Genomic DNA, 15463 nt, shown 5'->3' with positions numbered 1-15463 from the left:
CTGTCACAGAGATGGAGGCTATGAAAATTCCCCACTTCTGGGAGAATACTGTGGCTCAAATCTACCTCCGAGGATCATCTCTCACAGTAACAAACTGTGGTTAAGATTTAAGAGTGACATGCTGTTCTCGGAGTCTGGTTTCTCAGCTCACTGGGATGGCTCATCAACAGGTAAGCAACAGACCACTGACATTCAATGAGAAACCCAGACTGGTAAGATTTCTTGATTCTTGGATGAATATGCTCACTCCATCATCATTTGTCCATTTTGCCATAATTTTTTGAATGGACTTCAACGTTGCCAATATTTTTGAATTAGCAGCAGCCACTGCTAACCCTTTTGAAACATAAAAGGGAAAAGTTGTGGTTCTTCTGGTGCATTTCATCAAGCTGGTCAACTTGATTAGAAGAAGGAAGGTAGACTGAAATGAATTGGAACCACAGCTATTCTTTTGTGATACAGTTTTTGCTTTGCAACTAGATTTAAAGACTATAGTCGCTGTAGTTTGATATAGACAAGAAGATTCAAGTATGCCAAAAAGAGAAGGGTGTGCATCATTTTGTTTCTTTCTCCTGTAGGTTGTGGGGGTAATCTCACCACTTCTACTGGCACATTCACGTCTCCCAACTATCCGATGCCCTACTACCATAGCTCTGAATGCTATTGGTTGTTAAAAGCCAGCCATGGTAGCGCATTTAAATTGGAATTCCTAAACTTCCATTTGGAGTATCATCCAAACTGCACTCTGGATTATTTGGCAGTATGTATAATATTTCTGTTGCAACATTCCCTGCTTCCATCTTAGAACACACAATGCATTTGTTTTTATTTTTGAGGTTCAAGGCAATGGAGTATTTAAACAGAATGATCACATGAGAAATTGAACCAAACGAAAAATTCATTAATTTGGCGAAAATAACAGTGTTTTAGACTATGTACTCGACGACTTGAAATACTAGATACTTAAAATGTTTTAAATATAAACTACTAAGATATGGTTAAAGTCTCGTAGAAGAAGTTGTGGACTTTATTGCAGTCATCAACTTTGTAATTTTTAGATACTTACTGAATTCTAACAGCTTAGAGGATTGCTTTGGTGAATTAGAGTAATTAATGGGAGTTGTATAGCAAGGACGTTTTTTACAGTGCCAGAAATTCATCATTATCCACTGAAAAAACGAAATAAAAATGTACTAAAGTTTCATAAATTATAAATGATGAAATAAAAAACCAAAGTGGACAATTTATACTAGCTGCAGCCTTAAATGTATGAATTAGATTTCATTTCAATCTTTAGACTTCTACCTGAGTTTACACAATTTAATATTTAGATAAAGCATTGGAATTTATGGTCTGAATGTATGCATGCTTCAGAATAGTTTTAGAAGGTATTTTATTTCAGAGATATTCTTTTGTTATGCATTTTTTGCTATTTTTATACTGTAGTGTCTTTTAGATAATATTTATAGCAGCAACTGTCTGATATTTCAAATATTTACTAAAGGTGTATGATGGCCCAAGTACCAGCTCTCATCTGCTTACTCAGCTTTGTGGGGCCGAGAAGCCTCCTACCATCATTTCTACTGGAGATAGCATGCTTTTAAAACTGAGGACTGATGAAGAACAGCAAGGTGGTGGCTTCGAGGCCAAATACTCTCAGAGTAAGTATAAATGCAAGCTGCTCAGTGTTATCATGAGCTTTCAGGTTCTGCAGTGCATAAAGTGAAATAAATATAATCCATTGGCTTGAGAAAATGAAATTCATCTTAGTTTCAATTATTTTTTTGAAAGACAGAGTAACAAAGCAAGAATGAGAATGGGAGAGAAGGAAGGGAGGTGAGGAGGGGGAGACAGAGAGAAATAGAGAATATTTTATTTGCTTGTGTCTTCCCCAAATGTGACAAGCTGAAGCTAGGATCCCAGAACCGGAAAACTATAGAAACCTTTAGGGGATTATTTAATATCCTGAGACAATTGCAATCCAGCTAATGATAGTTAATGGCTAACAGTTTTTTTTTTTATTTCTACCACATATTATAATCTTCTAATCTGACACCATTTCACTTTATGTATATCCACCTACTCTAGTTTTACATATGCACCTTAGAAAGGTACCTTAGTCTTACTAGGGAAAGCTGTGGTCCTGTTGGATCATGTGTGGTATTACTGCTCTTTATTGAGGAAACTCTGATCATGGCATTGGTGCCATTTACAATTTGCTGTCTGCTAAAGCAGCATGGATTACACAAAACACCAATAATCTGGGCAGTGTCCTGACCACTAACATTTGAGAAGCACATTTTTCTACTCTGGCTTCTAGTACTTCTTTTCTGAAAAGACATTGATTCATTTGGATGATCTCTGAAGCTCCTCTCTAGCTCTAAATTTGAATATGTTTCATAGTCTTAAAATGAATGTTCAAGGCAACAAGATTCCCTTGAGTTTATGATATTTAGTAAATATTCCACTTGTGCTTTTGGAAGTATCATTTCTTGCACTGCTAAATTTAAATTTATCCACAATTTTGACACAGTTGTACAAAAATAGTATTGAAAGTCACAGTGTCTCAGATTAATAGAAAGATTACTAATTTTTAATCTTGATTATATATGAAACTAATGACTGACATTCTCTTATTTCCAGCAATTACACTGATTTCTAGCTAGTTTTCTGAAGTTCTGTTTATTTGAAAGGCAGATGACAAAGAAGGGGAGAGAGAGATAGAAATACACACACATATACAGAAGGGTATAGTGAGAAGGAGGGAAGGAGGGAGGGAGGGGGAGAGAGAGAGAGAGAGAGAGAGAGAGAGAGAGAGAGAGAGAGAGAGAGAGAGAGAGAGATTATCCATCTACTGGTTCACTCCACAAATGACCAAAATGACCAAAATGATTGGGGCTTGCACAGGTGAAGCCAGGAGCCTGTAACTACATCCTGGTCTCCTACTTGTGTGGATTGGATCTAAGTATTTAGGCTATCATCCACGGACTCCCCAGATGCATCAGGAGCTGAATATGAATCAGAGTAGCTGACCTCCAACTGTCACTCAATTGGGATGCAGGTGTTGGAAGTGGCACAGTGCCATCCTCCATAAAATGATGGGTTAGAAATCCTTTGTGGACAAAATTGTGACATATTTTCAAAGAGAAGCATTTTTACTATTATCCCTGTTCAAAGGAAGACTTGGAAGAATCACAAATGCTTACTTTTCCAAACCAAAGTTTATAAATGGTGTTGAAGACACCTTTCAGAAAGAAGTATTGTAAGTAATATGTATCTGTGAACCACAATTTTCAGACAGATCTCAACATATTATTTTCCCATTTTCTTTTGTTGCACATCAGAAAGATGGTATAAAAAAAGACAAATGGAAGATATGCGTATGCCTTGTTCCCATGTTATTAAAACTGGGTGAATTTACTCCTAGGATTAGACATACCTAGGACTACTTCATGGGGTTTTGTTAAAAATCAGCTGAAGTGTTAGTGTGGTGGCTTATGAGGCTAATCCTCTTCCTGTAGTCTGACATCCCATGTGAAAATCAGCTCATGTCATGGCTGCTGTACTTCCTATCCAAATCCCTGCATATGCCCTCAGAAATCAACGGAGGATGGCTCAAGTCCTTTGGCCCTTGCATCGACTTGGGAGACGTGGAAGAAATTCCTGATTCCTAGTTTGAGATTGGCTTAGCTCTGGCCATTGAGGCAATTTTAGAGTGAACCACAGATGGGACAGATAGGACATCTCTCTCCCTTACTATCTCTCTGTTTCTTTGCAAATCTGCCTCTAAAATAAAAATAGATCTTTAAAAAAAAATTAGTTCACGAAGCTCCTCAATTAGATTGAAGATTTTTTCAAAACCTAAGATTTTCATTTCTTTCTAAATTGTTTGCTCTGTTTATTCACTTGACACCTTCTAATGACTCACTGGAGGATTAAAGGTGCCATGAATTTGAATTTCATGCAGGGTTATGAACGTTCCACAAATTTATGATGTTATTCATTTTGGACATTCTCTCAAAACTTTGTATTTTTAATCTTGAATTTAAAGGACAGAATTTCTGTTCCTTCCAGATTATAAAGTCAGAAAACTGGAACCATGGAATATTTCATGCAATCTCTAATCAAACTAATTCGACTGATCTCTTAGTGCAGCCGGGGCATTCTCCTACCCCCCAGATTGTAAAAATATATGCCTATTTTAACATGGCTATGCAATTTTCATGAACTTACCTCAAGTGTTATTACACATTTAGTCTAAATGGAGACTCATTCACTCTAAAAATGCTGCACTAAATATATAAAATAAATATGATTTTAAAACTATGTATTTAATATTTTCCTAAATGAAAATCTCATGTATTTTGTAGCTGTTATGATAGTTTGTTTAGCAGTTGTGATTATTTTTTCCAGCATGTGAAAATGTTGTGATTGTCAATCAAACCTATGGCATCTTGGAGAGCATAGGTTATCCCAACCCTTATTCTAATAACCAGCGTTGCAACTGGACCATCCAAGCAACAACTGGCAACACTGTGAACTACACGTTTTCAGTGTTTGATTTGGAATATCATACGAACTGCTCAACGGATTACTTAGAGGTATGTATAGGCATTCTGGATCTGAATGAATCACTCAATTTTCAGATAAAGTTAGATAAGCCAAGCTAGAAAATATCATGCTGCTTGGATTGGAATCTCAAGTGCTGTCCTATACATCTTTAATATATCAGTTACTGATGGTATTGAAGCAGATAGCTTCTGTGTCTTGTGCATCATCTTAATATTGATGATCTTAGCCTATGAAGTAATTTATGCAAACAAAAGTCCAAGGTTTTAACTTGAAATGTAACTTCTAGATGGATTTAGCTCATTTATTCAAACTATTCAGAAATAAAAAAATAGCCACTACATGGGTTAGTTTTTTAAATGTTTGCTTTCTATGAGAGATCAGAAAACATTTCAATATCTTGGATTTACTCAACACCCTATTTTTGTGGAAAGAGATATGATTTTGATTCTTGTTTTATTTTGACACTTCATTTTTATTTTGTAAAACGGGAATGTCTATTTGTTATAATACTGACCAACAGGAACATGTCCTTCTGCTATCTATATGTAACACTGTGTAATGAAAATGCTTGAATACATATATCAGGCAACCATCGTGCCAGACCTCTTAACTTCCTTTTACCAATCCTATCAGAAACAAGCATATCTGAGGTTGTTTGAGAGTGGCAAATTGTTTCCAATTAGCACTTTATTACTACCACATAAACCAAAGACAGTTATGTTTTGATTCTTTGAGTTTCTGAGTATAAGATTTCCTTGTCGGGTATAATTTTTTGAAAAAAACAACTTTATTTGGAAAATATAATATAGAATTGGAATCTGCAGAGTTTATTCATCAGAAAATTATTTACTGACATTTTTAAAAATATGACGCAACATAGAAAAAACTTGCAGGCATGAACTTGGCACTTTCCTTGATTTGGATTTTAAATGATCTTCACAAGTTTGTTAATGCTATCCTGGTCTCGTTTCATTTACTTAGAGTAGCCATACTTCTTTTCACATGGTGAGACCTCGTTCCTGTTTTAGAATCAGTAGGAAAATTGCTTCCAGAACCCTTTGTTGATAGTGTGACCATAGCAGTTGATCGTTATCTATTTTTGCCAGGTGTACTTTTCCCATCCCCTACTGAACTGTGTGGCTTCTTGGAAATGTGAGCTGTGTCCTACTAACTTTGTAACCCAAACACTTAAAAAGCTGATACATGACAGAATTCAGTAGATTTAGGTTAAATAGAATATCAAAGCTGTATTTTTACATTAATCTTCAGATAGCTTTTAATTAATGAGAAGTAATTGAATTCCAAAACAACTTCCACTTTCAGGGCAATTGTACAACTGTAAATGCAAACCAGTATTGGAATCATGGCCTTACAGATAGTGTTGCTTACTTATCAATGTGCTGGGTATCATAATGGTGATTTTGTTAAGTTCAGAGGAGAAAGTAGAAACACAAGGAATCCTTTGAAGGGATATTTGGCAGAAAAGAGCAGAAGAAAATAAGATGAAATATTTCCAGGAACTAGTCTCAATTCTTTGGATTCCCTTATGGGTGAAATGGCAACAAAAAGACTCATCAGTAGTTTTTGGAGGTGTTCAGAAAGTGTTAAGCAAAAAAAAAAAAAAAAAAAAAAAGGTTTGTCCCAACCACTGAGGAGGAGGTAAGTAGAGGCTGCTTGGTGATGAAGTGTATGTCATGTTTGAGGCATGCCATTGCTCCTGTGCAGCACTGATGGTGGAAGAAGCAAAAGGACAAGCAGAAAACCCAAAGTCCAGAAAAGCCTTCCAAATATGACCTTGTTTTTCAAGGGAGGCATTTTTCATCTTTGTAAGCCAGGGGCAGCACCAGGAAAGAAATACAATGGCTGGTCCAAAATGGGAATTTTAAAAGCACAAATAACTGTTTAAGGAGAGAAAAGCCTCAAAGACAAGAGTCTGGCTTCCTTTAATAACTTCCAGTTAAAGAGCTTTTTCAAATGGCTTAGCCAAGTCTCAATTGAATATGTGTTACCAGAGCCAGAGTTGAGTTATTTTTAACTAATAAGGCTAAAGCTTTAAGAGGATTTGATGAGATATTGGTCAGATGCTTACCCAAGTTTGAGAGGTGTGGTTTGTAAAGATTTTAGAATTTGACATTTATCTTTAATTTCCTTGCCCTTTCTTTTTCTATTACTTTCCTTTTGTTTCTCTTTTTAAGAATTTTTTTTTTTAATATTCATTTATTCATTAATTACATTGCATTACATGACACAATTTCATAGGTACTGGGATTCCCCCCCCTTCACCCCAAACCCTTCTTTAAGAATTTTTTAAAGATTTACTTGTTTGAATAGCAGAGTGATGGAGACCAGCAGAAAGATCTTTTATCTGCTGGTTCCCTGCACAGATGGCTGCAGCCAATCCTAGGCAAAGCTGAAGGTGGGAGACAGAACTCCATCCACGTCTCCCATGTATGTGGCAAGGACCCATGCAGTTGGACCATCATCCACAGCCTTCTCAATTGCATTGTCGGGAAGCCGCGTCAGATGTGAAACAGCTGGGACTTGATCTGGTGCCCATATGAGAGTGGTGGTTTAATCCATTGTGCTTCAGTGCTGACTTCTTTAATATTTTTTTGGAACCATGGCCTCAATCTCATTTTGAAGTCCCTAAAACCTTCAGTAGATGTCCAGCACCACCATACTCCTAGGCCCTAAACTAATCTGTCACTCTTTTCTATCCTATCCCTCCCCACTATGAGTCAAATGTTCACTGGTGAGAATCAGCTACAATAACACTGCTCTTCACTGTGCTGTCTTGCTGAGAGCAGAGAGCTTGTGTAGAATTCAATAAACACTACACTCTTCAGAAGAAGACATCTGTGAATTGTGCAGATGGTTGGTACTGGCTCTCCCTGGACATTCCCACTTAACTCTTGAGTATGTCAGTGGCTTTTGTCAAATGCATTTCCATATGCATTTAATCTCTTGGCAAGTCCTCATGCTGATGTCATCCTGTTCACCAGATGGTTTTGTAATTCTAATGCACTTTCATGTCCACCTACAGTTGCAAAATAATGCATTTTCAAGGAAGGAATAGACCAAAAAAATCTCACTAGTGTCACTGAATTTTTTGTTTTGACTCCCCTGTTTTCTAAGTCCATAGCCTGAACAGCATTTTCCATGCACACAGGACCTTGAACATTCAGGCCCATGTGTTATTGTTAAATTAATTAAGGTTACATGAACTATGGTTGCAGAGGGCTCATGAATTCTGACATACTGAATACAATGCAAGTAGATTTCTCAACCACATATAAGTTCAGTGCAGGTGTTCCAGATCCCACAGAATGATGAATGGACCCAGGGAAAGGCCAGGTCAGTGTAGGCGAGTCACATACCTAATGAGTGCAGATGTTGACAGATGTTTCATACATACATACATTTGAGAAGTGCTAATTCATCAAAATCATCAGGGTTTTTTATTTTGTGTTTGCTGAAGTGCTTCTTCAGTCTGTTACTTCCTGAAGTATACCTTGTTCATTCATTCATTCACTCATTTAGTCAGCAGAAGATATTTTAGACACCTACACTGTGGAAATCTGTTTAATCATTAGTTTCCCTTGTCATCTTGGAGGAAAAGAACCTTAATGATGTTATCACACAATACAGATTTCAAGACAGGCTGTATTAAGTGCTAGTAAGGGAAACTACAGGGTGCTCTGAAGGCCTGAGATAAGAGACTGTGTTGATCTGTCTATCAGGAAAGGCATCCTAAGGAAGAAAGAGCTCCAGAGATTTCTGGTTTGGTTTTCCATCACTGGAATTAGAATGACTCTTCACTCCTCCTGCTGCTGCAGGATGAAGTCTTAGTAACTTGTCTAATGCTTACTGGCGAAAGAATTTCTTATAAACACCAAGGCAACATAATAGGTTATGTAGTCTTGCTCAGTTATTTCTACTTGTGTCTGTTAGTGTTTCAGAAGGAAAATTCTGGATGCAGTCAGCTTGGATTAGCATCCTGTCTCCAATACTTACTGAATGAATGACTTTAGGAAAATCATTTAGGTTCTGTATGCCTTGCTTTCCACATCTTTAAGTTAATGTGAGTTAGTTCATAGGTACAGAGACAGAACAAAAACCTGGCACATAGTAAACACTTAGAAAAAGAGGTACTGTCATTATTTTCTCTAATGTTGATGCAGAAGAAATATTTTGATTAGGAATAGGGAAATTCACACAGGGAATTATATTCCTTTGGCTGGGATGTAACTAAAGGGTCATTTCTCAAGACACTTAATTTTTCAGATGCTTTTTTTCTGCACTCTGCTTCCTTGATGTATTTTGATATTTCTCAAACACAATAGATTGGATCTTCCACCTGCTGGCACTGGCATCCCATATGGGCACCAGTTTGTGTCCCAGCTGCTCCACTTCCCAATAAAACTCCCTGCTTATAGCGTTGGAAAGCAGCATAGGCCTTGGGCCCCTACTACCATTTGGGAGACCTGGAGTAAGCTTCTGGCTCCTGGTCTCAGACTGGCCCAGCTCTGGCTATTGCCACCATTTGGGAAGTGAATCAGCCGATGAAAATTTTCCATCCTTCTCTGTCTCTCTTTCTTTGTAATTGACTTTCCAAATAAAATGAACAGAGTGCTGAAAAATATATACATATTATAAAGCCAGTATTTTAGCCAATGTGTTTCAATAGAAATTTTGTTAAAGAATACAATGAAGAAAATATTAATTTCAGGGTCTAACAGAAGTTTTGAATATTATTGATGTAAGTTTTAAAAGTAACCTGTTGGGCTTGGCAGCGTGGCCTGGTGGCTAAGGTCCTCGCCTTGATCCCATATGGCTGCTGGTTCTAATCCCGGCAGCTCCACTTCCTCTCTATCTCTCCTTCTCTCAGTATATCTGACTTTGTAATAAAAATAAAATAAATCTTTAAAAAAAAAGTAACCTGTTATTCTATAGCAAAATAAGTACTATAAGGGCTTATACTGTATCCTTGAGTTTAATTATTTTTATTTTAAAAAATTATCAATGAAACAAATAAGAAAAAGTCCACCATGTCTCAACAGTGTCTTTAAAAATATTTTCAAAGACGTTTTTATGTGTCTGCATTCAGAACTACTAAATGCAGGTAGTGAAAGTATCTGTATTATAGAGCTGCTTGGAATTTTAACATAGAAGAATGATCTGAACAGAGTTAGTGCTAACAAATATTCCCTATATTTAATAGGAATATAATTTTTATAAATTATTTTTGCTTACTGAAATGTTTTGAAGTAAAATAAGGGCCATGGTTTCCAAAACAACCTTCCTGCTGTGTATAGAATAGATTAACGTTGGCCTCATGTGTTGAAAGTGGAATTTCATTCCTTGCCTACCAGATTTCTTACAAGAGATGCAGGGGATCTAGATCCGAATCTCAAAAAAAAAAAAAAAATGGTGATTAAAAGTCTCACTTGCAAGCTTGAGAAATGCAGAAAAGTCAATGAGATTTTGTGTCTCCATCACAATGGGTCTGAGGTGACTTTCATCATTGGGACTCCTCCTTAAACACTTCCTGGACCAATGAGTCATACTTCCTGGAACTGTCTGGTAGAGGAAGTCTGCTTCTAGGACTTCGATGTTTTACTTAGAGCTTGGAGATAAACCCCTAACAATTCTGAGGACACAGCTGCTATTCAAAGCCATGTAGAAAACGTGGCAAAGGCATTGCAAAGATTTGTGCTTATGCCTTGACACCAAATGTGAGTGGAGCCCTGCATCAGCATGATCTGGATGCACAGAAGTTTAAAATGCTGTGTGTGTGTTAGTTGAGACAAATACTTTGTACTGTCCCTAAGTATAGCAAGAGGACATTTTAGAAGCCATTTCAACTCCAACATAGCCTGAGCAAAATGTGATTGTTTTAATCATTAAAAATTTGAAGGAGGAATGTTTATCTCAGTGTGACTAAAACGTCTTCCTGTAAAAAGAAATACTGATCTTTTTCTGACTATCCTTCCCATTGAGGAATGGTCATGGGGTTGCACTAATTTGTGGCAGATATTGAAGCAGAGGTGACAATCTTCATGCAAAATACAAGGTCAATAGATATATAGGTAAGCTTGAATATACATATATTCATCCACAGCATCTGTCCAGTGGAGGCAAGTACACCATGAAGTAGAGATAAACTGCAGCCTGCATTTATACTTCTGAATAAAATATGAACTCCCAATAAAACTGTTAAATATATCTTGACATGAGAATGCTGGATATTATACCATTCTCCATACCTATAAAGTCAGGATACAATTAAATAGAAGAATGATGGGCTTATGATTGTATTTGAGGGACTAAACTGTTGTTACAATATAGGGGAAAAGAGCGGGCAGGGAGGTGGTGGTAGGGGAAATCCCTGAGCCTAAGGAGCTATATCATAAAAATAAAGAATTGAAAAAAGAAAATATTGATCAGATGCCAACTTTTATAAATTGGTTATCAGAGTGGTAGAGCTTGGCTAAATCCATTGATTTTTTTACTTTTTATTTTGAAAGAGAAAGAGTCTAATTATAATATTTCACGTGTCTCTACAATGTCTGTTCTTACATTGACTATTTTCCTAGCAGGCTTTCTCTTTCACCTCTCCCTTACTTGGAGAAGATCCTGCATGCTGGTGTGTAGGTCCCTGTAGCCCTCTATTAGTTTACTGTTTTGTGAACCAGATTCCTTCTCATACCTGGGCCCAACTATAACAGATAGTGAGGCTTTCAGGGAATAGAATAAACAACAACAACAATAATAATAAATAAGTCATGTTTTACTGTAGCAGGATGATTGGCAGAGGGAAGGCAGTGGTTCATGGAATTAGTGCTCATGAAAGTGTGGAAGAGTCTGCTTGGCTTTCAAAGCATTTCCCTTATCACCAGGGAGGATGTTAGGCACTTACTGCTTCATCAATGACTATAAAAATGTATGTTTATACGAAATTTTTAGTCCTTCAATATTTTAAGGAATGAATTTTTAACAAAGAATTAGCTTAATTAATAATAAAAACCCAATTATCTGAAAAGAGAAAACATTAAATACAAATTATCATCTTGAATCAATGCTGAGACAGATTACCTCATATAAATTTGTAGTAGACTAATTTTCATATATAATCTTGTGCTACATACGAAAAAATAGAGATAGGCAATATACTATTTTTAATAAGCCAGTTGGGTATCTGACCATCTAGAAGAATACAGAAATCTGAAACTGAAAAACATTACCACTGCATCTTTATATTGCTGTATCATAGTGCTCCAAAGATAGTACTTTAAAAATAGATTTATTTGATCACTCAGTAATATGCAATATTTGCAGGAAGTTAAGAAAATACATAAAAAGTCGGTGAAGATTATAGATTATAGATTTAGTTATATTTGGTGTCATTTGTTTATTTTACTTTAATGCTCAAAGGAGATTATTCTATGCATTCTGCCCTGTAATGACTTTTTTACCTTGTGGTAGCTTTGAAATATCTCCCATTTTTTTATTATATCACATCAGTTTCACCCATCACAAATATAGCCACTAGTTCTTTCTTTGGAATATTTAAAATTTTTATCATGTTAATTCTTGGAGAACCATCTTTAGGGTTAAGTGTTTGTCTACCTGTGTGATTATAGAATTATTTTTTAAAATGAAAGATTCAGATCAGCCCTTGGGTCTTCTAAAATGTGCGACACGGAGAAAGTAAGCAACATTGAAGTGCATTAGCACAAGAGCGTAACAGCTAACCACCAGATAGAAAGGGAACTCTGTGGTCAGTGTTTGAGCCAGAAATGTAATTCAGAGTGACACCAAGTAACTCAGAATGTGGTATTTCAGTGGGTTTCTTGCTCTCATGTAAAACCCGGCATGATGAATAATTGTCCGTTTTACATGGGCATTCAAATTTCCCGCCCCACTCTGCCACTGCATGGTAGTATGGCTTTTCCTGTCCCTGAGGAAAATGTATATGTGTCTGTGCATGGAGTGCACGGGGAGCGACATGTGTCCAAACCAGAAGGTACTTAGCTTGAGTTTACCAGCTTGCTTACTAGCATTGCCATCAACATTTGCCTCCTTAACCCCTACAATTGGATTGCGTATTTACTTCCCTGTGCTTTCCTTATGACCCTGCTCAGTGATTCTCCATCATCAGCTCCTGTAGTTGTCACAGGAGCATTTCAAAGCTCTTAACATTTAAAGTGAAGATGTTGAAGCTCCACGTTTATCCAGCATGTATTTAGTATAAGCTTCAACAACAACTTTCTTTCTTTTTTTTTTTTTTTAAGATTTATTCATTTTTATTACAGCCAGATATACACAGAGGAGGAGAGACAGAGAGGAAGATCTTCCATCCGATGATTCACTCCCCAAGTGAGCCGCAACGGGCCGATGCGCGCCGATCCGAAGCCGGGAACCTGGAACCTCTTCCGGGTCTCCCACGCGGGTGCAGTGGCCCAAGGCTTTGGGCCGTCCTCAACTGCTTTCCCAGGCCACAAGCAGGGAGCTGGATGGGAAGTGGAGCTGCCGGGATTAGAACCGGCGCCCATATGGGATCCTGGGGCTTTCAAGGCGAGGACTTTAGCCGCTAGGCCACGCCGCCGGGCCCAACAACAACTTTCTTAATTATTACCCTACTGAGTCAGCTCCTTAGCTCTTGCTAGAGTTGTTTTTACAGAAGGGAAAAGCTGAGCGAACACTCCCAAGAATTTGCCTTGTCCCACCTCTTTAGAGGTGCAGAGACCAACCCGTTGGAGCCACTGAACAGGACAGGACAAAAAGAGGAGGTTGCAACAGCAACAATATATTTCACTTCACTTTATCTCATAAAGCCACTTCTCTTGCCAGTTGACTTTCCTTATCCATCTCCATGGTCACCCTCTCCCCCCTCAGCCTCTCATTTCCTAACTTTCCTTGCTTCTATTTCCTACCATCCTTGCTCTGTCCCCAACACACACACTGAGCTTCAGGTAACATGGGGCAATCTGCATTGGGTTCAGCAACCTGCATATAGGAAGTGGCTTCAGCTTCCACGTATAACCAGGTCATCACAGCAACACATTGCCAGGAATGGCCTTCCATCTCCTCTGATTCATTGCTTCCGCAGCCACCCCACCCATGATGGTTTCTGTGAAATGTTTTACGTGAGTCAGCTCCCGTTCTCTCAAGCCCTCATATTTCTTTTCTCAAAGCTATTTTGGAGCGATTTCTTTGGAAAAGATGTTGGTTGCTTTTGCTGTGACCAGGAGTTAGAATAACACTTTGAGTACTTTTTACATGCCAGGTCTCATACTAGACCGGTTGCGTAGTTTGTCTCATTTGTTATTTACAACAACCTTAGAGATAAGTGCTGCTACGATGTCAGATTTATAGATGAAGTTTGGTTTAGAGGAATTAAATAATGTCCATAAGATTCTGTACCAAACAATTGTTAGCACTGGACTGTGGATCCAGAGCCTGACTCTGATCAATTAACCATCCCCTAAAATGTCTCTGCAATAAAATGGCTTTTCTGCTTCTTTTTGAAATTTGATTTTCTGCTGAAGGCACTGACTTCCAACAGCCTCTCTCTGAGCTCATTCAGTATCGTTCTCCCAACTTTAGCATCTTCTTTACAGTCGCTATGAGTTTGTTCTTGTTGTTCTTTATGAACAGAGGGGGAAGAAAGGGAGATTCTCTTCTAGACTTAAATTCTCCTCTCACCCGAATTACTTCAGGTATAGACTCTGAAGGATAAAGCTTCTTGGGAATTTTCCAAGATTTGTAACAGGAAATGGACAACATCCCTCTCCTCCCAAAGTCTCTTATTTTAGTGATATCATCCAAAAGAAACTCATGATTTACTCCCTTGGAATGGGCTACATTTAACTAATTTTTCAAGCTAATGATCTTCTTAAAATTAATTTTTTTTGCAGAAAAACTTCAACAAGAATAACAGTACTTAGGAAAAAAATTCCAGTTTGATGCTGTTCTTCAGTATAAAAGTTTGAGAACCACTTGGTCTCAGCTTGAAGTAAATTTAGAAAAACATCCAATCTATACATTCCTTGCTTCCTATGTAGGAGACAATTAATTATAATTTTATTCATTATAGTTACACATTTTAAAGTCATAAAGTAAGTCAGCAATGAAGAGACCCTGGGAGAAAGTATTTCCATTCTTAAAATTCTAGCATTTTGTAGGGTTGACTCCTCTGTAGGGAGCAGCTAAGATCCAGGTTAGCTGGGTTTGGGTATCTCTTCACTTAGAACTTGGCTTCCAGTGATTCCTAATGTGTCCACAAAACCTTTTATCTTATGAGACTTGGACCAGCTCCATCACCAATGGACATACTTTGTGTGCCTTCAGTTTCCTATCTCCCATCTTGTTTGGATCCTTAGCATTGAGGAGTCCATTGAAAATGCCATGTGGCAGTTGGATCCTAAAGTCACTAATGGTCTCACACACTACGTTTGTGCAAAATGATCAAACCCATGCAGAGGAAGTAGACAGAAAGTGGTAAGTGTGGCTTAGGCAAGAGATTTCCTTCCTCTTTGAGTGCCCCAAGAGTGGTTGAGATATTTTGGTGCAGATTGGGTGTGGGGGAGAACTAAACCACATACATTCTAAGTGAAAAGTCTTTTTTGAGAGAATATCTGCAAAGATTCTTCACAGGAGGGTTTGCAACATACAAACATCCATTCCTGAGGATGCAGTGCATGCCCAGATTAGAAGTGAAAGCTTTGTACTAGTTAAAAAAACATCCTCTAAGTACTGTTATGCAAATCAGAATATCAAATCTGCAGGTTAAAGGTGAGAATCTCAGTCCTTATTAGTTTTTACTGGTTTCTTTTACAAGAGTCTGGATAGATCTTTGGGCATACTAAAAACTTCGGAAATCAAACTT

General features: G+C 37.6%; 1 protein-coding gene across 1 annotated transcript in view; it reads left to right on the top strand.

The window, feature by feature from the left end:
- Window positions 1-15463, top strand: part of CUBN (cubilin) — a 218977-nt gene that overhangs the window by 55504 nt on the left and 148010 nt on the right. Inside the window, exons 24-27 of the mRNA XM_058669299.1 lie at window positions 10-170; window positions 579-760; window positions 1505-1661; window positions 4414-4601. Coding sequence (XP_058525282.1) covers window positions 10-170; window positions 579-760; window positions 1505-1661; window positions 4414-4601 — 688 coding nt within the window. The remainder of the gene's footprint in view (window positions 1-9; window positions 171-578; window positions 761-1504; window positions 1662-4413; window positions 4602-15463) is intronic.

This window comes from Ochotona princeps, chromosome 10 (assembly GCF_030435755.1).
Source record: "Ochotona princeps isolate mOchPri1 chromosome 10, mOchPri1.hap1, whole genome shotgun sequence".
In the NCBI taxonomy this organism is placed as follows: domain Eukaryota; kingdom Metazoa; phylum Chordata; class Mammalia; order Lagomorpha; family Ochotonidae; genus Ochotona; species Ochotona princeps.
This window is presented reverse-complemented; position numbering and strand designations above follow the sequence as displayed.